Below are 24514 nucleotides of genomic sequence, written 5' to 3'. Positions count from 1 at the left end.
TTAAATATTGTTTCATGATCGCTTATATATTTGCCACTAAACCTTTCAAAATACACCCAAATCTGCAGCGATTCAGGTAAATAAACAGTAGCATAATGGGACTCCAGACCATCGCCTGAAACCCGAAAAAAAAAAAAAAAAAGAATATATATATATATATATATATATATACATATATATATATATATATATATATATATATATATATATATATATATATATATATATATATATATATATATATATATATATTTTACAGTCACCTTATAATCAGCGCTGTGCTGTGTAGCGAAAACAGAGTCATTATGTGTGCGTGCATGCATGTGAGTGTGTTTTGTGTGTGCTGGCAAGCAAGGGTCCATATGACAGCGTATTGGCAAATTACCACAAAAATTTGACTTTATTGACGTATTTTATACTGTATTGTTTTATGTTTATCATGTTTGGCAAACTTCCCTCTTCAATTTGGTATTGAATTAACATCCAGGACCTTGGTTCTTGTGAAAAAAAGCATCTGTTTAAACATGATCAGAACACACACTCTCACAGTTGAGCACAATATGGAATAAATGAGAAGGAATCATAGTTTTATCCTTGGAATTTTAAAGTAAAAGTTACCGTGACTTTCCTTTAGACAGTTCTAAAGTTAGTGTAGTAATTTAGATATTAAATTTACTTAGATACTTTATCTAGTTTTATTTCTAATTACTTTACAGCCTCTAATATATACACTGTATATATATATATATATATATAAAAATATATATACATATATATATATATATATATATATATATATATATATATATATATATATATATATATATCTGCGATGAGGTGGGGACTTGTCCAGGGTGTACACCGTCTTCCGCCCGATTGTAGCTGAGAGAGGTACCAGAGCCCCCCAGAACCCAAAGGGAATAAGCGGTAGAAAATGGATGGATATATATACATATATGAATGGCCCTGCGATGAGGTGGCGACTTGTCCAGCGTGTACACCGCCTCCCGCCCCATTGTAGCTGAGATAGGCACCAGCGCCCCCCGCGACCCCAAAGGGAATAAGCATTAGGAAATGGATGGATGGATGGATGGATATATATGAATGTTGTCTGTCCATCTGTGTTGGCCCTGCGATGAGTGGGCGACTTGTCCAGGGTGTAAATCGCCTTCCGCTCGAATAATGCAGCTGAGATAGGCGCCAGTACCCCCCGCGACCCCAAAAGGTACAACCGGTAGAAAATGGATGGATGGATGGATTAAATTTACAAAGCGTTTTTCTCGACACTCAAAGTGCTTCACAGAAAAGTGAGAACACATCATTCATTCACACCTGGTGGTGGTAAGCTACATTTGTAGCCACAGCTACCCCAGGGTAGACTGACGGAAGCGTGGTTGCCAGTTCGCGCCTACGGCCACTCCGACCACCACCACCCATCATTTATTCACCAGTGTGACCGCCACTGGGGGAAAGAGCAATGATTTGGATGGCAAGAGGCAGGGAGCGAACCTGCAACCCTCAAATTTCTGGCACGGCTGTTCTACCCACCACGCCATATGTATATATATATAAGGGGTGGGCAAATTAATGCGTTAATTACGAGTTAACTCATCAATCTATTAACGCCGACAATTATTTTATCGCACATTTGCGTATGTTGTTTACATGCTTTTATTTTGTTAACGCCCTTTCTTAACAAGATGGCGTCGCCCGGATGCGTCGAGGGGCTCTTGGTAAAGATGGAACATTCGGCAAAAATACCGGACAATTCTGCAAATTTCATGGCTGGTTTACAGCGTGGTCACTCCGGGATCACTTACGACCGCCAGACAATTCTGAATGTGGATAGATCGGGCCGTTTTGGACTGAATGACGCGTGCTTGCTAGACCGGCTAGCTAGCATGGGAATACTTTGCCGGCTACATCCAGCGGCCTGTGAAGCAGCGGAGTGTATGTGTTGTCTGTCTATTTATGAATAATGCAGACGAGGCGTGTTGGCTGAGTTCTTAACGTTTGCTTTCAGAGCGTGCATATCACAACATACAAGATGCCGTCATGGCGACACATCCTTTACCGGGCTACCGCGCATGCTCGTCACTCCTGTTGCATGCTGGGTAGGGTAGTTCTTTTTTTCCCTGGCTCATAACATCACAATATAGTACCATGTATATGATGCGTTCAGTTTATCAAAGCACTAAGCAAACAATCGGAAAATTCCCATCATATCAATTCCTAGATATGGTCATAATTATCTTAAGTGCACTACGCAGAATAAACAAAACATTATTCATATTGCTACTATGGATAATTTGATCAAAAATTCCCTAAAACAGCCCACTACCTATAATATAGGTTTTTTAAACATAAGATCCCTGATAAAAAAAATGTTTCTGCTGTTACCTCAGAAATTGCCCGTTCAGATGTTATGATTGTGGCTCAGAGATTTGTATGTAGATTATATTTATTTTCCATAAAAAACAGGATAACTTAAATACCCTGGCAGTGGCAATAAGCTTAAATGTTTGTATTTACATTTTTTGAGTTGATTTTCATAAAATATGCTGTTTAACTGCTACTGTTTAACAAGGACTGATTTAAATTGTGTTTGCACAACAAATGTTTTGGCGCTTTTGTTCATGTGGGAGAATATTCCAATAAAGGTGCATTACACACTACTTTTGAATTCATTATTGGGCTTTGCGTATCCAATGCAGTTAATCGCGATTGATCGGAGAAATGGTGCGATTAACTTCGATTAAAATTTGTAATATATATATATATATATATATATATATATATATATATATATATATATATATATATATATATATATATATATATATATATACATATATGTATATATACATACATACATACATATATATATATATTAATAAATATATATATATACATATATACACATACATATACATCTATATACACATATGTAAATACATGTGTATAGATACAGTTTATATGTGTGTATGTATATTTATAATGTATATACAACTTTTTTAAGGATGTTTGACAAAGTTTGTTCTTACTACAAGTTGTGTTATCTTTGAGTTCTTAATTTCTTACTTTTCTAGATTATTGACTCAGTCAGTTATGCAGAGACTCTCTTTAGCCCTCCAGTAAAAATATGTGTACATTACTTTAATAATGCAATTATTGCACTCCAAGCAATTTTTTTTTGTTGTTGAGTTAAACCATTGTACTGTAAAGAGTGCAATCATGTAATTATTATACTATACACCCATGCACCCACTTGGACCCATCGCAGTGATGCCAATACATCATCACTTACGTCCGTGTAGATGTTGTTGCCAATGACTGGTGACCAATAGGAGGGCTGACTCTTGCAGTCAGAAGGACAGATGACCCTGAGGAACCAATCAGATGTTAGAATGGAGTTGCAGCAACAGCAGAGTGTACAATTCTATTCAGCATAAGTTATATTTATGAGGGTATGTGACAATGCACCTTGGACAATGTGACAGAGGCTTTTTGAACGGGCAAATCTCCGCAACGGTGGTGTAGCAATCTGCATTCGTTTCTGTTAAAGACACAAGAAAGTTTAGTTTAGTTAGTGGACGTGCATGGCATACTTTGTTTGTCTGTAGGTGTTCTCTTACCTTGTACTTTGGCCAGCATAAATGCATTTCCTGGTTTATATTTACTGTCAAATACATTAAAATGTCACGTTAGAAAAGCCAGAAATACCAGTAAAAGTGGTTATTCTGTTTAAAATGGACAACCTGAAAGACTCCATCCCGTTTTTGTTGGCTTTGACAAAAAAGGGTAACTTGTTCTCCATCCTGGTAATGTCTACAAGGCCGCCATTGTTGTCGATGGCACCAAAGTGAATGGCAGCACGGCAAATACTTGATTGCTTTACAATGACAAAGAGCCTCTTTCGGTCACTATTGGTTTCAATGAAATGTTCATTTTTCTTGTAAGCACACTCACCACATCATAGTAGAGCGTTCCCCAAACTTTTCCTTTTCTATTTAGGCAGTTAGCAGGGCACCTATATCTGCAAAGTCAGAGACAAAGTCACCTGGTGTAAACATGGATGCAGCTACAATAAGTACACCTGTTCAATCAGATCCTTGTCGAAAGGTGATAATGGTTCAGTTTTGACTAGAGGGGTATTTATTGAACGATATGTTTTTTTATGGTTGTAGCTTGCATTGTACAACAACGACATACTGTGAGCTATTTCTAATGTTTTGTTTATCGAGGTTAATTTTCTTCTTTCTTATACTATGTTATGTTGGAAATCAATTAAATGCCAGAATAAGTATTTATTCTATTACTTAAGAATGCTTAGTTGCAATCGTTAATAAAAATTCATGATTGGAAGACAATGATTAAAATCCTGTATAAATTCAAATTTAAACCTTTTTGAATTTTAAAATGCAAAAAAATAATGTTTTCATTTGTTAACTCATCCATCGCTCAGTTAGAAAAATGTGCCATAATCAATTATTGCTATTTGAACATTGTTAAGTATAAAAAAATTATAAGATAATGAGCTATTGTGTTACAGTTACAATATTAGCAATAATTGATTATTATGACTGCCGTATTAGATGTATATTCCATCCATCCATTTACTACCGCTTGTCCCTTTTAGGGTCGCGGGGGATTCTGGAGCCTGTCTCAGCTACAATCGGGCAGAAGGCAGAGTACACCCTGGACAAGTCACCATCTCATCGCAGGGCCAACACTGATAAATAATTGTTATAGTATTCTAACTATGTTTACTTAATTTTACACTTATTAATTATATTTTCTTTGAACATTTAAAAAAATAAATACATTTGCGTTATTGCAGAACAGTTTACAATATTATTAATAATAAGATAATAATGACTCATTATAAATGTATGTTCATATTTTTTGTTTTTAAAAATTCTAATTATATTTACCTAATTTTTAACTTATCTACCTTATTTTCTCTCTGAACATTTTAAAGTATAAAAAATTATTTATTGCATTACAGGTGACAATGTTAGCAAGAGTTGAAAATAATGACTGTTTATATTTCAATTTTTTTTTTTTTTTATATTTAAATTATATATACCTAATTCAGAAACATATTTCTTCTATTCTCTTTGAACATTTTAAAAAAATAAAATCATAATGAGGATAAGCAATGAATTATATTAATGACTGCAATTTAAAATGTATGTTAATGTTTGTTTAATAGTTCTAAATATCCTAATTATACGTACTTAATATTAAAATTAATTTAAAAGTAATTGGGTGCCGTTTATGTAGCTAAATAAGGTATCTAAAATATTACAAACAGCTGCCATAGGACTTCAATCACAATAACAAACATACTGTTCAGTTAATAACTTTTGGACATTATCAATTCCTTTTTTTTATATTGCATGTCATAAGCTCGTGCAAATATAACTTAGGTGGAAAAAAAGAGTACCTGTTGCAGGTGACTCCTCTGCACTTGTCTCTCAGTCTAGTCTCACACTTTATGCTCTGAGCTGCAAAATAAGTAAAAGTCAAAATAAAGAGATGTGTAACATTGCAAAAGTGGATTTGTGATCATGTCTGGGTGGTGGTTCCTTGGTACCCAAGTAGGTGCTGCTAGGATTCTTTGAGGACGGTGTGCTCGGATCAGACGGCCTGGAGACCGGTTTCCTCGGAGGCGAAGGTTTGGGTTTGGGTGCAGGTTTGGCGGTGGTACGGGGGACGACGGGCACCTGAGGCTTCTCCACCTCGTTCATATCCTCCGTCTCAGAGCGCTGGGATTCTAACATTGGAGAAAAAGCTGGTCAAGTCAAATGAAAGGTACGTAGTGGACTGTCAAACCAATATTTCAATGTAATCAGGAGGGATGGGTACTAAATTCCCTACTTTTATAGGTCCGTCATACTACCTTGTACCGATTCACATAACATCAAACAATATTGTAGTAGGACTGTCAAATGAGGATTTTTTTTTTTTTTATCCGATTGATCACATTTTGTAATTTGGATTAATCATGATTAATCACTTGGTTGCATAATTAAAATGTGTTTAAGAAAAAAAACAATATTTGTACATAAATTACATTTTATTGTCGGAATATCATCCAAGAACATTTTTAAACATTATACTTGAATGCCTGTCATTTACTTGCACAGAAGTAACAATTTTATCTAAAGTTCTTTCAGGCTGGATTTTGGGGTGAAATTTTCCAGCGAGCCCACAAGTCGGAATTTCCTCACTCATATTTGTAATGATGTGTGCATTGGTCTTGCACTGCTTGTACGGTCAAAATAAATTGCAAGATAAAACTAGTTTTCAGGAAAAGAAAAAGAAAAAAAGAAAATACAATGAGAATGTGTTTAATTTTTTGTGCTATTGCACCATCATTTCAAAAAGTTTGCTCACCGGTAGTGCTTTCAACCAGAAGTAGAGTGCCGTTCAGTCTTCAAGCTGTCCATAGAGTTTTTACTTTAATGGATTCAAACAACATTTGTAAGTTTTACAGTATAACTAAAACTGTTAATACTGACTAAACAAGCCCCATGTGTGAGGTCTGTAGGAGTGTTTTCATTCAAATGTTGTATGTGCTATCATTATATAATGATGCTAATGTCGTTAGCATTAGGTAATATGATAGCACGTTTACAGGTGTCAATGTTAGTATTATTAACTTACAACGGCATTCTTATTGTATTGTTTTAGTTTTACAAACTCAGTAAATTGACCAAGACATCACTATCATATTGAGCCTGTTTAGCTGATTGGGGGTCCATGACAGTGACTTCTGTTTTGTTTGATCAACCGTTTTTACTGTCGTGTTACAACAAACGTTTGTTTGTAAATAAACATTGACAGGAACTTTCTGTGTAACTCATTTTGCAACACATGTATACGGAATACGGTATCCATCCATCCATTTTCTACCGCTTGTCCCATCTGGGGTAGCGGGGGACGCTGGAGCCTGTCTCTGCTGCATTCGGACAGAAGGCCGGTTATAACAAAAATTACCACTGTATCAGTTTTGGTCCATATCGCCCAGCTCTACCGGTAATCATGATTATTAATAAGGCATTAATCGATTGCAAAATGTTAACTGACTTTTAAAAAAGACCACAATATTTGGACACAAATGACACTGTATTGTATGAATGTCATACATGAACAGATTTTAAATGTTTTACTTGAATGCAATAAATTGTGCCACCTTTCAGTTAAAAGTAATCCTTTACCTTACCTGAATGTTGGGTCAAAATACTTTGCACGATTAATCTGCTTACATACGTCATTACTGCAATATTTTTGACAGGCCCAATATTTGTATATATATTTTTAATTACTGAACAAATTTGAAAAATATTACCATACAAAGACGCACCAAAATAACGAAAAGAGCTATTGTTGAGAACCGTACCAGCATGTTCACATTAGCATCTTAGCATGCTAACATCAACGTGCCAGCTTTTTGAGCTAATTTCGCAACCGTTTACCCTACAGTCATATAACTTGGTATGTGACACTTGCTAACTGTTAGCATGCTAATATTAGCATGCTAACATTAAAGTGATAACTTTTTGGGGGCAAATTTTACACTTTTTATTCTGATTCCCCAGCCATACACCTTAGAGTCATGTAACTTGGCATGTGACACAAGCTAACTGTTAGCATGTTATCGTTAGCTTGCTAACAGGCTGTGACACCAAATTTCTTCTCCCTACAAAAACCTTCTCCCCCCCCCCCATTTACTTCCAGGGTCATGATTAATACAGACGTTTTGTTAACGCTATATTATAAAAATATAACGCTATATTATAAAAATACAGACGTTTTTTTAACGCTATAGTTTAAAAAAATTTAAAAAACAATTTACAAACACAAGCTATGGGATGACAAGAGGAAACGTGACCCCGGAAGTAAATGCGTCATCCCTTAGCTTGTGTATGTAAATTGTTTTTTAACTTTTTTTATAATATAGCGTTAACAAAACGTCTGTAATTTTATAATAGGGCGTTATATTTTTATAATATAGCGTTAACAAAATGTCTGCATTAATCATGACCCTGGAAGTAAAGGTTTTTGTAAGGGGGAAGAAATTTGGCGTGACAAGGCCAACATTAGCATGATAACTTTTTTTTAGCTTCTTTTGCAACCGTTTAGACCACAGTCATATAACTTGGTATGTGACACTTGTTAACTGCTAGCATGCAAAACGATAAAATGCTTGCAAGCTAATATAGGCTTACTAACTTTTTTGTGGATTTTTTACACTTTTTTTGTATTTCCGCATCCATACACCTTTGAGTCGTATGACTTGGTATATGAAACATGCTGACTGTTATCATGCTATCGTTAACACATGTGCCAAGTGTTAGCATTTTTTATGTAAACACACAACTGTTTTATGCTAGCTCTGTGGCTCGTTTTGTAGTTTTGCATCTAAAACTCACGGATTCAGACACTCGGCACCAACTAATAAGTACGGCGGCTTCCGGAGACCCCAGGCCAGAGCTACAGGCCCCAGTTAGCAGGCCCATCAACATGTTCTTGTTCTTTCTTGTGTTGTGGCACATTTGTTGCCAATCACGCATTCTGCGTTTGTCTTTCAACAGTTATTTCCATATTAACGCTGATTCACTTCTTTTCCTGCTTGTATGCCAGTTTAAAAGTAGAACAAAACAAATTGGACCTTCAGAGTTTCAGTGACTTTTCTCGGAATGCCTTTGAAGAAATCACCTTTGTAGCACAAGTTGTTCCTGCAAACTCCTCCATAACTGGGAGGGCACTGGGAACAAGGGCGTCCGTTCTTGTAAGGAGCTTCCCCGATCCAGTTTCCTCTGCAGGAGCAGGAGACAGAAGAGTTGTCAGTTATCCCTGACACTGCCCAGCGTCCTCGTAATGACTTTAACACTGCGGTCAACCCTCCTAAGAGGCTAATAAAAACCCTCTCCTGGTCTCCCTGCAAGCCATGGAAACATGCTCTTATTTTTCTTTCCCGGTGCTTCATTATTCTTTTCCTGTGTTCTGACTTCTGAAGGAATTTTAACGGCCTGAAAATGTCATTCAGTGCTTAAATGAGCGGTCAAGCCACCATGCACGCACGTTAACGGCGTTCCCTGCCAGGACTTTGTTGGCGGAAAAATGCAAGGCGTCAATGGCAGGAATCTTACTTTGGGGAGTAGTTGCACACAAGGTAGACGGCGTTCTCCCAGATATCTCCCCACACATTCATCCTTGGACACACGTGGACGGCACAGCCCACTCTGCTGGTCGTGGCCCACACCAACTGTGAGACGGCGGTGGATACAGAAGAGGAAACCTTGTGGGTCAGTAGGTCATTCCAGGAGGAAGCAAGCAGGATTAATGAGGCCAGTGGGACATGTGGAGTGGTCTCGCCTGAACACACACATCCTTCTAATGCAAAAAGGAACAAGCCTTAATATTGCAGTCCGCAGCTTCCGAGGTCAAATAAAACACCTTATTAAAGGAAAAACCGGCCGCAGCGGTGCGAGAGATGAATGATGTGCTATTTGAAGGGGAAGACAACACTGGACCTTCCAAAACTCCTCCTCACTTTTCCTCTCGTCCCTTCAAACATATGTTGCTCTCCCTCCTCAGGAATGTTTATCGCTTTTCCTGCTAAAGAGGTTTCGAGGCCACTGGAAGCCGTGAGTCAGCATGCAGACTCATGTGTGCTACTTTCGTTAACCGTCCGTCTTCGGAGGAACAAACGTATGCGCGAGCGCGCGTGCGTTTCATGGAAGTTTTAGACGACACGGAGGAGACGCTGAGTGTCCCCTCGCTGCCGCATCTTTGGAAGAATCCAGGTCAATGAGTGGAAATGGCTACCAGATGGCCCTGATCCGGTTTCAGAGGGAGGGCGGAAGGAGGAGGAGTCCAGATGTTTCTTTAAACACATCCTAGCCGCCACACGGTTTTGTGTAAGTTCATCGACACTCCAACGCCATAACATTAAGTACATCTATATAATCCGGTTTAAGTACCCTACATAACCCGACAAGGAAAATCATGCAGTAATTTCAGTGAAATTATAAATTGATGTTAGGGCTATCTTCCGGGGACGGCGTGGCGGGGTTGGGAGAGTGGCCGTGCCAGCAACCTGAGGATTCCTGGTTCGATCCCCACCTTCTACCAACCTCATCACGTCCGTTGTGTCCTTGAGCAAGAAACTTCACCCTTGCTCCTGATGGGTCGTGATTAGGGCCTGGCATGGCAGCGCCCGCCATCAGTGTGTGAATGTGTGTGTGAATGGGTGAAAGTGGAAATAGTGTCAAAGCGCTTTGAGTGTCTTGAAGGTAGAAAAGTGCTATACAAGTTTAACCCATTTACCATTTACCATTCAAAACAGTCAGGGGATTTGACAATTCGATTCGGAGGAGTCTGATTCGACGATTAACCTCAGAGTCGAAGTGTCTGATATTAATGTACCTCCTGGGAGGATAAACTGATTGCGTACATCATGACTTTTTTAAACGATATTCCGTTTTTTTAGAGGGTAAAAAACAAATCTTAGTCGCTGCTTCCTGCTGTGACGTCCCATCCGTAAAATGAGCTGGCTGTGTTTTGGCCTCCCACATCTCATTTTGTCTACACACAATATTAATGAAGTAATAGTGTGTCGTTAGGACGTTTCTACATGGGGGATCGATGCTTGTTGGGACGCTGTTGGTGCCCGTGAAACTCATCGGAGACTGTTTGAACAGATTTTAAAAGTTGGTCATGTTAGTACATTGCTTGACTTCTTTGTTTAATCTATTACATCATTTGATCCCTCATACTGCAGCTAAAAGTTTTAAGTGTTTAACATGCATACAAATTTTTTGAGTTTGATTTTTTTCTGAGGTTATATTTATTCTTCTTTACTTGTTTCTAAGTAGAAGGTTGTAGTTTGCTTTGTGCATATTTTGAGCTGTTTGCAAATGCACCTAACCATTGAATTTCAATATTTTGGATTCAATAAATAAAGGGTTTGAATTGTCTCTCGCCAACATTGTGTACTAGACATGCACGCTTATTCAGATTATTCACGTTTTTTTTTTAGTTGTTTTTTTTTGACCATGGTCTGTTCTTATGATATGCTTGTAGTGTGGAATGTTTTGTGATTTATGTATTATTTTCTATTATGGCTTGTGTGGTGTTCGGGTCTGTGGGACCCGTTTACATTTTTTATTTAAAAAAAAGTGATACAATTAATTAAATTTTCAAACCAAGACTCACTGACTTTGGCTCATTTTCTGTGAAGAACATATATCAGAATACAAATTTAATGACCACACACCATACCCCCCCACCCCCCTACACATTTCTATTACATATAAGATGTCCGGGTCCAGTGGACCAGGGGCTAACAGAAGTGTGGAAATTGATGTTCTGTGTATCACACGCACCCACCCACCCACACACACAAACGCCGACACACACACACACACACCAACACACACACACATACACTCAGCAGGCCTGGACAGGAGGAGGACAGAGTGTAGGTACACAGAACATCAGAGGGTCAAATGTGCGAGAAAATGAGAGCAGACAGTGTTGACAAACAATGTTGCAACCTTGTGTGGGAACGGCAGCTGCAGAAACATAAAAGAAGAATCCCTGTGTGATGCAGAAACTGGCGGACAAATTTTCCGTGCAACGTTCATATTGTTGTTACTCAGCCAGCGTTTGTGGATCTGATGATCCCGTTGTATTTTGTGGCTTTTAGTGCCTCACAATCAAACACTTTTATGTTCAAATACTGAAAAAATGTTACCTTATCCCAATAAACATCTGTTCAGTATTTGAACATAAAAGTGTTTGATTGTGAGGCATTAAAAGCCACAAAATGCAATGGGTCAATCAGAACCACAAACGCTGGCTGAGTAACAACAATATGAACGTTACACAAGGGTTAACCTGCCTTAGGACAACGGATGACAATTAGCTGTTGTGCAAAGTCTGACATATTTACATTGTTGCTCTATGTTGATGAATATGCATTTCCCTAATTCAAATAAATAAATAAATATTATTCTAAGGGATTTTTTTTGTAACACAGTTAGTGAATTAAGCATATTTTTGTAGTTATTAACTTAAAATAATTCCTTGGATATCGTAAGAATAGCGAACAGTAGAGAATACAGAAAAATTGTTGGTCCAAAACATATTATAAAAATATTTCTTGCCAATTTCCGTTGTATATTTTCTATATGAGATTTCATTGTCACACCTAGAAGTTTTGATTAATTTCACTATCTACTCTTTCATTTGCATTTGTGTTTGACTTTCTCTTCTGCTGTTGCCGAATAGCGTTGTTTTAGTTTCACTGATACTAAAAAATTAACTGGTTTTGTCAAACCATCTATTTCATGTATTAATTTCTTCTGTTATTATTCATATCAGCTTACATGTGTTCTCTCCTGAACAAACTGCCAGTATTGTCTGCAAATACTACCAACTTTAAGCCTTTTTTAACTTTCGAAATGGTATTCATGTATAGATGGAACAATTTTGGTCAGAGTATTGATCCCTGGGGTATACCGCAAGATATATTTAGAGCACAGATTTATTTTCTTGCTTGTATGGTCTTGTCTCACCTGGGTGTAGTGGGTGCACATAGGCCCAGAACAACGATCAGGACACCAGGGGTTGCACTCCTGGGGGTAAGGATAGGTGTAGTCTTTCACCTCATCGTACCAGGCCTGGATGTGTGAGGCGGGGGAGCGGTATCTACATGCACACAAACATTAGGTTCAGTCAAGCACCATCAGTGGCCAGGATGTAGGGGGTATCATATGAGGGTTCTGCCAGGGGCCCTGGCATGACATTAGAAACACCACATGAGCCTCATTACGCTTTTATTCCCCTTCACCGACACGGGAAATTAAATTTAGGTTTAGAAAAACAACAAAGAATCAAAGCAAAACTAAACACAAGCCCTCCGCCTGACAAACCAGTGCGAGGTCGCAATATAAACATGTCTTTTTACGGTATTGAAATGTGCTGAGCTTGATGGGGGGAGTGCAAAGGGAGCGGAAAGAAGGGACTTCACACTGGGTGAGCTGGCACAGGAAGAAAAGATGGGGGGAAGGTGGGAGGGATGCTCGGCTCTGTGAGAATGAGAGCAGATTCCTGGAAGGGCACCTGGTGTCATAGCAACACACTGTCATGCCTACTGTGTGTGCACACACACACACACACACACATTCATTACAGGGTCAACCTTTACACAAGTATGACCACAAGTATTTGGACATTACAAGGAGGCGATATGGAGGGAAAATTTTCTTTTTCTTGGAGGACTTCATACAAGATGTGTGTTACTGTGAACATTTGTGAGGTTGAAGGTCACTGATATTAGACCTAATCCAGGACTGCCGGCTCAGCATCGGTGTTCTGTATTCCTACTAAAGGGGGTTTTAGAGAAGGTCTTTCTGTTTTCAGTGTCCAATACAAAGTTCATAAAGAGTTGCTTGGGGGAGTTTAGGGTAGAAGAGCTTAAAAGCCCCGAGCCCCATTAAACAAACACTTTTGGGACAGACTTGTACAGGAATGGTGAACGCCATATTTACTCATGTCCACTGGGGGATAATATGTGTTCTTCCACACCAAACCACCACAGAAAAGGGCCTTCACCAAACTGTTTGTTGACTAAGTTAAACCATTAATTGTTTAATAAGATTATGAACCATTTTATCAGACTTATAATATTGTTGAGGATTATTTTAAATACATTGGACTGTCAAAAGTGTGTGATAATTGATAATTCCACAAAATTATTAATTTGATCAATCCTGTTGATTTATTGAAATTGGCAACTGACTGCCACTACCCATTGCGCCCAAAACCATCGTACCACACTGATCCTTCTGCCGTACATCCAATTAAAACAGTTACAGTCATCAAATTATTTAGACAAATGCAATAATTACAAATAAACTCAGCCTTATAGTTACTCTAAGCATTCAAAATACACATTTTTGTATTATGCAAATAAAGTAAATAGTCCCCTTTTGGCTGAGTAAACATAAAGCACCATCCATAAAATGTAAATTACCTTAAACAGCATTTAGGCTCCTACAGTAAATTTACAGCCTGATGTACTAAGATTAAAATACCACGCGCTAACCAACGGGTGCAAACCATACAATTGCGTGTACTATCAGTGGACTGTGAGACTGTGTGTACAATTGATGACAAGTGTAAAATTCAATTAGGTTTTTGCATATACTCCTGGCATTTTGTGCCCATGGAAACACTCATTATATTCCACATTAATTTTTATGCTCTCCAACCACTATGCTGTGTTGAACAAACAGCACACATCTCCAGTATAATGTGTACTGTAACACATTCTCCGCAATATAGTATCTCAATATAAACAACACAAACTTTTTTACTAGACACACAACACAACATCGCAATGCATTCATGCGTCAGGAATGATCCAAACGCAAGAATATGTATATCGCAAGACATTTTTTCATGGAGGAAATATATTATAATAATATATTATAATAATATATTTCCTATATGAAAAACTGAACACCGTTAGAAATAAACAGCGCCTTAAGTCATTCAGCATCTATAAGAATACAAAATGGTTTAATTTCTGACAGTCTTCATATCTTGACACACATGTAGGGTGAAGAAATCTCTGTCAAGCTGTTTCTGCAGCACAACGTCCTCCTTTCTCACAGCCGGGTGCGTAACTGTTTCAATTTGCACGTTACTTTCAAACGTGCTAAAATAAATAAAGACACAAAGCAGCGACTGCTGAACAGTTTCAGCATTGGTAAATCACATTGCGCTTGCCGAATGACTGTATTTGCATTTTCGCCTCTTAGTATTGTGGGTGTTCCGATGATCAGAATATATTCTACATATGCATGAAGACAGGCACGTTATATCGATTGTGCTCCTAATTTTGTTCACTTGAGAGACGCCATCCTGTTTGCAGGATCTAACTATATCAGCATGGCTTGTGCTATCAAGTTTGCACATGTTTAAATACATGCAAACCTTTAGTAGATCAGGCCCTATGTATGTTACCTCAGGAACTTTTCTTTGATGTTTCTTGAAATGTGTTGTGAAGGTGTTGGGAAAAAAAATCCATTACCTCACAACATTTTGATGCAAATTCTAATTATCCTGCTGATCCACATTTTTTTTCTCCCTTTAAAGTTTGTTACCTTCCTTCCAAGACATTAAAAGCTGTGCATTAAATATTGTTGGGCTTTGGTTGGTGTCTGCTGATTGTCCCTTTATATTTGCATAACCATTTTACATTCTCACAGTTCTATTAACTAGCACCAACCAATTTTCAATTAACCTTTTGGGGGATAGACCAAGGAAAATCTACTTTTACCTTACAAAGACCTTGTGTACACTACATATTTTTCAATACTTTTTATATTCATTTATTTTTCATTTGGTTTTTAAGTTGAGGTGGTGTAAATGTAAGAGCTCAATGTAGGATCGAAATGACCTACAAACCAAACAGTTCACTTTTGTTAAAAGTTCACCCTTGGTGGGAGTATATGCTTCTGCAGTTACTAAATCTATTTGAATAATTGTATTTTATATTAAAACATGCAACATCTCAGAGCCGTCTTACCTGCCCCAGTGAACTCCCAGGTTCTGTCCGATGGACATGAGCAGGTCCTGAGGTCCGTGATCCCAATGACACACCTCGGCCCAGTGAGTGGCGGACCTCTCCAACTCATCGTCCCACACCTGTTGACATCACCAAACACTTTAGAGCAGGCAAATACACAGTATATTAAACCCTCTTAAGGCCCAAGCTGTTTGTTTACATGCTTTTTTTTATTTCTCTTTGCTATTTGGGCTTATTGGACCCTAATTAGAATACAAACTAAAAATCATCTTTTGATGTGATGTACTTAGTCCATAAGTACACAAATGTGTACTTCATGTATAGTGACATGCTCTTTTTTATTTTTACACTTTTTTTTTCCAAATTCCATTGTATGTTATACTCTTCTTACACAAACAGATGGCAGTATAAGTGTCCACATAAGCAAGGTGCTGTCCACGCATGTGGCCACTAAGGCCTTTAGAGGTTTTAAGGTGGGACCTCAATCTATGAACCCCTCCTATACGTACTTGCAAACAACAGACCGGATAAAAATATGCTCTGTTGTATGAACCTTGTCTCGTGTTCAAACATGTCATCCACCCATTGTATGGCTGCAGAGCAGCCATTTTGAACCAGGCAGCACATTAATTTTTGGCGAGCTGATTGATGTCTAGTGCTGGCGTTAACTACTGTGCTAATTTCTACTTTTGTGGGCTTATAAGCCTTTTTACATTATTTTTCTAGTTTCACTAGCTGAAATGGACAAGTGATGTGTGGTTTAAAACATTTTGGAAGTATCCACAGCGTTGTCAAAACTGCCTTGCTTCCCAATTCCCCTTTTTTTCGCTTACGCCAAGATGATCAACCAACAAGGTAAAGGGGATTTCATTTGTTGTTCCTAATCATTGTAGCGAACTGGCTGTTAAAGTTAGGGAGTTTGTGATTACACCACAGTGCTGGTGACAGTGTGTGGGAGTGTAAGCAGAGTGCCTATAAATAAGGAGAGTTCAGTTTATTGACTTTGTTTTCACCGTATTTTCCAAACTATAAGCCACTACTTTTCCCTACGCTTTGAAATCCGTGGCCTATGATACGGTGCAACTAACTTATGGATTTTTCTTTGCTAACGGCCAAAATGTTTTTTATTCACTCAATAAATAGTTTTCATATTACACTGACAGGGACACAGAAAAGGTGTGTTATTGTTTATTTTATGGTGCCATATTTTGAACCAGTTGGCACACTGCAGGTACCGGGGGTTGAAAATGTACTTCCTGTTTCGTACCTTAAACCGGAAGTATAACCATAATGTTTTTTGCTGAAAATGATTCTTCCTTCATCACTCCAAGCAACGTTTGTAAGTTTTACAATATAACTAAAAATGTTTAAACTTAGGAAACTGTCCCATGTGTGACGTATGTAGGAGTGTTTTAATGCATATGTGTACGTGCTATAGTAAGGTAATTACTATTTTAACAGGTTTACAAGTGCCTGAGTTAGTACTAACCTGCAATGGCATTCTTCATTTATTGGATTATTTTTGTAAATTCCCCAAAACGTCACCATGGAGTTATTGGGTCTGTTTAGCTGATTGGAGGGCAAGATTCCGGCGCTAGCGGGTCCATGACGATGACTGTTTTGTTTGATCAACTGTTTTACTGCCATGTTACAGGCACCATTTGGAAATAATTAAGACATGTAAATAAACATTTACAAAATCTTTCGTACCTGTATATATCTCCAGCTAATAGTCCAGAGCGGTTAAAATATGTACAAAAATGTTTTTCTTCTAAAATTAGTGGTTGCGGCTTGAATACCGGTGTACTCTAAAACCAGAAAATACGTTAAATAGAAATGTTGATTCATCATCATCTTGTTATTTTTGTTTGACATAGAGTAATGTGTAGGGGCGGCATGGTGTAGTGAGTAGAGCGGCTGGCCAGAAACCTGAGGGTTGCAGGTTTCCTTCCCACCTATTTACATTCAAAAAAATCGCTGCCGTTGTGACCATGGGCAGGACACTTCACCCTTTGCCCCCGGTGTCGCTCACACTGGTGAATGAATGATGAATGAATGATTGGTGGTGGTCGGAGGGGCCGTAGGCACAAACTGGCAGCCACGCTTCCGTCAGTCTACCCCAGGGCAGCTGTGGCTACTGATGTAGCTTACCACCACCAGGTGTGAATGAATGTTGAGTCCCACTTCTCTGTGAGCAATTTGAGTGTCTAGAAAAGCGAAATATAAATCTAAATCTAAGTTATTTAATGTTTAACACTTTATACAGTATTGTATTCAAAGTGTAGACACTTTTACTAAAATGGGGACTTTTGTCGTGGCTGCAAGCCGTTATTCATGTTTATATTGTTTCCTATGTAAAAATCTGCTTCAATGTCTGAACTTTTCTATTTACAAACCCTGTTCAAGAACCGGCTACGTTCATAAATCGAGGTTCCACTGTGTTGTCAACATCCACCGAGGATCAGCACGGTCCAGATGTGATTCAGCTGACCCGAATAGCCATAAAACAAAAACCTTCTAATGTGCTGCTGGTCAAAGTCCACCACAAATCAACTAAACTGAGTGGAAAGCAGAGATGACGGCCCAGTAGTAAATTTCCAGCCTTTTGGTGGTCGCACACACACACACACTGCCTAAACTTCAGGGAGTCCCAACAACAATAATTGCCCACTTGTGCCATGCCTGCTCCCCTCCCCTCCCTGGCTGGTCTTCTCCAGCATGAAACAGGCACAAAGTCAGCTTTATTATTAAAAAACTAGCTGGGTAATCATGTATTTTATTATTGCAGTGCTTTATTATTGTACTTTTCTGCTGACATGTTGAAATTTATGTCATGTGCACTTGAAACACCCACTCACCATGTGCTCCATGTTGGAAGCAGTCGGGTACACCGAGGCCCTGAGCTTGTTGTGCAGCTGGAGGATCTCCTCCCGGTCGGACCAGCGGATGGCACGCCTGCTTCTGCCGCCGCCGCCGGTGCTGTTCTGGCCTACTTCTTCCTGGTAGCGGCTCAGCAGCTGCCGGAGCTCCTTGGAGTCGGGCAGGAAGAGAGACGTTGCTGGGTCCAGCCAGGAGAGCAGCAGGAGGCAGAGGAGAGGGATGAAGGCCATCGTTGACACGTCAGGCGTGACTTGTGTGTAGATGAGAGGAGGAAAAGTGGGCCGCACGTAACCTCCAGGGAGAGAACGTTTCATCGGTGACTTCCTTTTTTTTTTTTTTTTTACAACAATTGAGAGATTACACATAGATGCAATGTAGTGTCACGCCTGTTATTGTCAATCATGTCACAGTGTAATATGAGTCATGGGTTCAAACACAGATGGAATTCCAATAAAATTGCAATTGGCTGAAATGAAGATAGCAACATTTGTCTTGTTGTTTAGTAATCACTCACCTTTTGCTACGATATCACACTGTAAACATGTTCATTGCAAATTCACAGCACATCACTGGCTAATGATTGCATTTCTTTGTATATTTCACAGGAACAACTGTTACAAATAACAAATTCAAGTTAAAGTTAAAGTGCCAATGTTTGCCACACACACAATTGGTGTGGTGAAATTATCCTCTGCATTTGACCCATCACACTCACCCCCTGGGAGGTGAGGGGAGCAGTGAGCAGCAGCGGTGGTCACGCCCGGGATTAATTTTTAGGGATTTAACCCCCAATTACAAACCTTAATGCTGAGTGCCAAGCAGGGAGGTAATTTTTATAGTCTTTGGTATGATTCGGCCGGGGTTTGAACACACGACCTACCGATCTCAGAGCAAACACTCTACTACAGTGGTCTCCAAACTTTTTGTATCCGCGGACACAAAAATAGTCATTATTAAGTACTTTTTTTGTTTTTTTTGTTTTTTTTTCTTTGCCATGAAAAAGGGACATTTTTGTCATGAAAAAGGGAGGTTTTTGTGGTTGGTGCACTAATTGTAAGTGTATATTGTGTTTTTTTATGTTGATTTAATAAAAAATTATAAATAAATACATATATATATATATATATGTATATATATATATATATATATATATATATATACATATATATATATATATATATATATATATATATATATATACATATATATATATATATATATATATATATATATATATATATTTTTTTTTTTTTAATAAAAATGAATAAAAAATTATTCTGCGGCCCGGTACCAATCGGGCCACGGCCCGGTGGTGGGGGACCACTGCTCTACTAGGCCAGTGAGCGATTTTAAATTTTAGAATACATTTTTTTCATGTGTTAGTCGCGCCAGACTGCAAGCTTTAGATACGGTGTGAAATTAGTTATTAATGAGTTATGTCAATATGTATTTGCATAACTTAATTGTTGCCTGCCGCTGGGTGAGGAAGTTCGTTCTCCAATCAGCTAACTCCGCAGTGACATTTTGTTGAATTTACTGAGGAATTAGTGAAAATGAAACAATACAATAAGAATACCATTGTAAGTTAATGATACTGATATAGACACCCGTTAACATGTTAGCATTTTAGCTGATGCTAACGATGCAAGCTTGATTACATTACGATTGCACATGCAACTATGTATGAAAACACTCCTACCAAACATGACGGTTTAGTAAGTATGACTTGGTTTAGCACACCTCTTCAGTGTATCTCTGTGTGTTTCATGAACACTATTTGTAGAATACAAAACATTATGGCTGTAGCGAAAATCCATTAATATGCCGCGCCGTTTTATAAGCGGCATGGTTCAAAGCATATAAAAAATAGTAGTGGCTTATAGCCCGGAAAATACGGTAATGTAAATGTTAGTGTGAATTAACAGTTAATTGCTGTGAAATATAAGAGTATCATATTTTTTACAGTCATTTGTTTTAGTGTTACAGTAAATTTTGATTACGATGTTTTATTGTGAGTACTGTGAAACCCTGGTAAACTTTTACAGTGCACAAATCACTACTAACCTATCAGTGGTTTTCTCCTACACTTTTACTCGGAAATTGATCACTTCATCCAACAATTACTTCCCAAGTGAAGATAAATAACCTTTTTTTTTTCAACCCTCAGCGGACAAAGGCTGACTTGTTTGTCCTCTCAGTAAATGTTTGCTCTATTTTGGGACATATTTTTTCAAAATCATCATACATCAATTTTTATGAGAGGGATTTTTTTCGTGTACGATTTTTACATTTCAATGTCCAATTCTGTCCAAAGGTGTACGATTCACTCGCAGTTATTCGACAATCACCCAAAGCCAAATGGGACATAAAAAGCCTTAATTTTTGGGACATTTTTGATTAAATTTCAGATTTATTTTTTCGCTCAGTCAACTTTAGCCTAAACACATAATTTATTTTAACCCTTCGAAGGCCTTTGGATCAAATTAGGTTAGAAATAATAAAGTGATAAATAAAAATATGAAAGATTAAAAAAAAAATTTAAAAATTGTATATCATGGGTTGTTTTCCTAAGTTAATAATAATGTGACACATCTCATCTAAAGGCCTTTAAAAGGGGTTGAAATTGAAAGAAAAATACATTACATAATTGATATTTGTTTTGGACTGAAATCTATTGAGACATCTGAGCAAAAAAATATGAATCTAAAATGTTTTTACACCCTTCAAAAACTTTAAACATATATAAAATTGAATGTCCTCACAGTGTTAATAAATACACAACAAAACAGTCATTTTCAATACCATTAAATTACATGTTGACATTGTATACACACTAAACACAACATTAAATACACCTGCACATGTCAACAATAACTTTAAACAATAAAAACACATAATATATTTCCAATACTCCGAGTTCATATGTGAAGGTGTACCTAATATTGTGACCCATAATGCTCCACCATCTCTTCTGAATATATTTTTTCCCTATTGAAAAAATGTCATCTCATATTCAAGGTTTATATGACACACATGACGTCTCAAGTGAGTCAGAGGTTTTCTTCCTGTCGCTCACATGATCCTGGAGAGACACCGCCGTCTTTAAACACAGTCTGGCATAATAATGATCAATAAAACAGAGTCAAAGTGGTTGTGGTGGTAAACAACGGCGTAGAGAGTTTATGCAGGATGGAGACATCACTAAATAAACAAGACTCACACTTTTGTGCTTCAATCCTTGTATCCCTTCACCTTCACTTTCCCTCAGGCTGCAAAAAAAAAAACGTCAGCTTGAGGTTTGGCATCAGCTGCTGCGCCGACACAGAGTGCCAACACTGACTGGGCACGGGCCTCCAGCGGGGCAGCTGAGCCAGGCACCACACCCTGCCTGCACCGCCGCTCCTGCTGCCCTCTTTTTTCACACTCAACCTCGAGCAGCTTCACTGTTTGGGCCCTTCTCACGCTCTCCTGAGTTTTAGACCCCGGTGACAGACACGGCGGAGCTGGAGCCACAACTGGCCATGAGAAGACCTTCGCTTCACCTCAACGCTACACAAATATGAAGACGTGAGTAGATTGTAGAGATGTTCAAAATAATCCATTCACTTTTTAATAATTACATACTTAAATCGATTTGTTTTCAAGAATCGATTAAAATATTTGGTTTTGGCTATTTATTTATTTTTTTAAATCCATTTCTCGATGAAAAAAAATAAACAATTATTGAGCACCCAAGAAGAGCTATTGTAACATGTCATCTTTTTTCATAAGTTTTTCTTCTAATTTATATACCCAAAAAAATATTCCGATAATCCTGTTAAATTGACACAAAGATTCAAACCTCTTGTAGATTGCACGCATTTTCAGGAAGGTTTGCCCGAGTGGTTTAGTCTTTTTTTTTACACGGTTTACAAAAGTACAATAAAGACTATTACTTGCACATGTCCGAAAAGGAGTTGGTAGAAGCAGAGTTTTTGGTAACTTTTTCGTATGGGGAACATATTCACCATTAATTAGTAGCTTATTAACATGAAAATTAGTAACATATTGATTCTTAATTAGTCATTATTAAGTACTTATTAATACCTTATTCTGCAAGGCCTTATTATGCAACCAGTAAGCCATTAACTATACAATAACCTCAGAATTACTGCTTATTATTAACCCTAAACCTAACCTTAACCCTCAAATGTTGTCCTAGTGCCCAAATAACTGTAAATTAAGTATTTCTTACTTAGAATATGTTCACCATAAAAAAGTGTTGGCTTTTTTTTTTTTTTTTTTTTTTTTTAGTATTTTACCTAGCCCTTTTCACAGATGTTTAACATGTTTTTGAATAGGAATGCAAATACATCATTAATTTCCACATAATGAAGGATGGCTGCGCTTTATCAGGCAAGGAACCATGTTTGGTAACTTTTTTCGCCTCCCAGAGTTCAAACCCCGACCGAGTCATACCAAAGACTTCCCCGCTTGGCACTCAGCATCAAGGGTTGGAATTTGGGGTTTAATCACCAAAAATAATTCTCGGGCGCGGCCACTGCTGCTGCTCGCTGCTCCCCCAACCTCCCAGGGGGTGATCAAGGGTGATGGGTCAAATGCAGAGAATAATTTCGCCACACCTAGTGTGTGTGTGACAATCATTGGTACTTTAACTTTAATAATTACTAAAATAATATGATAACCCTGATTTAGCTGGGGTAGGTTTTAGCAGCCTTTTAATATTTGCAACCATCGAGGTACCATGGTTAAAGGAAGCCGGAGTCTTTTCCCCAGCTGACTAAGGTGGCGAGAAGTGAGCCACCACCTGTCAATCGCTTTTATCAGAGATGCTTACATGCAGCAACATCCCTGCATCCTATATTATAGTATAAGCTAGTACGGTACGTCATAATAAAGCCATTGAGGAAGAGCATCATGATCAATTCTTTATTATTGAGCATCAACTTGAGGATGCACCAAATGCAGAAGGAGAAGGAGAGGTTTACTCAAAACAGCTGAAAAAAGTGTTCTAGCTCACCTCTGATTGTCCCTGGTCAGTATCCACTTGCTGGAGAGTTGTCTTGTATTCCCGTGTGTGTGTGTGTTTGTAAAGATCTACTAAAAGTTGGCTATATGCAGGAGCGTGGCTCTTCAGTCCTTGAGCAGCTCCAAAAGCCTTATATAGAGAAAGGACCCCTCAGGATCAGAGGAGGGTTTGGGAAAAAAAGAAAAAAGAAAAAAAAAAATCTCCCCACTCCCCCGCACCAGCCTCCCTGAAATGTTCCTGGCTCAGACTGCACACCAGCAGCAGGAGCAGCCTCACGTCAGGAGGAAAACTACAACTAATATTAATCACCACCCTGATAAATGAGTCCAGCAGCACTGACTCAGATATCTCCACAGAAGTTTGACAAATATGTTCTTCTCTCTCAATTCTGTTGTGGTGAAAGTCTTATTGGAGGAGTCTGAACAAAAAGATCAACATGAAGTATTCACTATATGTCATTAGGGGACAAACATTTGGAATACGGTCATGTAGTAATGGAGACGATCAAAATATCAATCAATCAAAGCGTATTTACTGTATATAGCCCTGAATCACAGATGTCTCAAAGGGGTGCACAAGCCATTGAGACATCCTCGGCTCAGATCCCACATCAGGGAAAAAAAACAACCTCAACCCAATTGGAATGAGAAACCTTGGAGGGGACCGGAGAGGTGGGGGCGATGTTGAGTGGATCTAGTAAATAGTGTGAGAGTCCAGTCCGTAGTGGGGCCAGTAGGAGATCGTCTTGAATGGAGACGTCCCCAACTGATGCACAGATGAGTGGTCCACCCCGGGTCCCGACTTTGAACAGCTAGCGCTTCATCTGTGGTCACCTGATAACCTCACCACTCAAGAGAGGGGGGCAGAGCAGAAAAAATATGGCAGATCAACTGCTCTAAAAGAGGGGTCGATTTAAAGGCTCGAGTAAACAAATTAGTTTTAAGATGGGACTTAAATGCTTCTACTGAGGTAGCATCTCCAACTGTTACTGG

At 38.4% G+C, this 24514-nt stretch overlaps 1 protein-coding gene across 1 annotated transcript in view; it reads right to left on the bottom strand.

Moving 5' to 3' along the window:
* The window catches only part of crispld2 (cysteine-rich secretory protein LCCL domain containing 2), a 33508-nt gene extending 9836 nt beyond the window's left edge, over positions 1–23672 (bottom strand). The window contains exons 1-13 of the mRNA XM_061882397.1: positions 23514–23672; positions 18472–18785; positions 15614–15732; positions 12594–12726; positions 9162–9277; positions 8728–8828; positions 5600–5779; positions 5450–5510; positions 3970–4036; positions 3759–3892; positions 3636–3679; positions 3484–3556; positions 3308–3383 (exon numbers count right to left, since the gene is read on the bottom strand). Coding sequence (XP_061738381.1) covers positions 3308–3383; positions 3484–3556; positions 3636–3679; positions 3759–3892; positions 3970–4036; positions 5450–5510; positions 5600–5779; positions 8728–8828; positions 9162–9277; positions 12594–12726; positions 15614–15732; positions 18472–18723 — 1356 coding nt within the window. The 5' untranslated portion in view covers positions 18724–18785; positions 23514–23672. The remainder of the gene's footprint in view (positions 1–3307; positions 3384–3483; positions 3557–3635; positions 3680–3758; positions 3893–3969; positions 4037–5449; positions 5511–5599; positions 5780–8727; positions 8829–9161; positions 9278–12593; positions 12727–15613; positions 15733–18471; positions 18786–23513) is intronic.
* Positions 23673–24514: the final 842 nt, after the last annotated feature.

Source organism: Nerophis ophidion, linkage group LG02 (genome assembly GCF_033978795.1).
Source record: "Nerophis ophidion isolate RoL-2023_Sa linkage group LG02, RoL_Noph_v1.0, whole genome shotgun sequence".
Lineage (NCBI taxonomy): Eukaryota > Metazoa > Chordata > Actinopteri > Syngnathiformes > Syngnathidae > Nerophis > Nerophis ophidion.
This window is presented reverse-complemented; position numbering and strand designations above follow the sequence as displayed.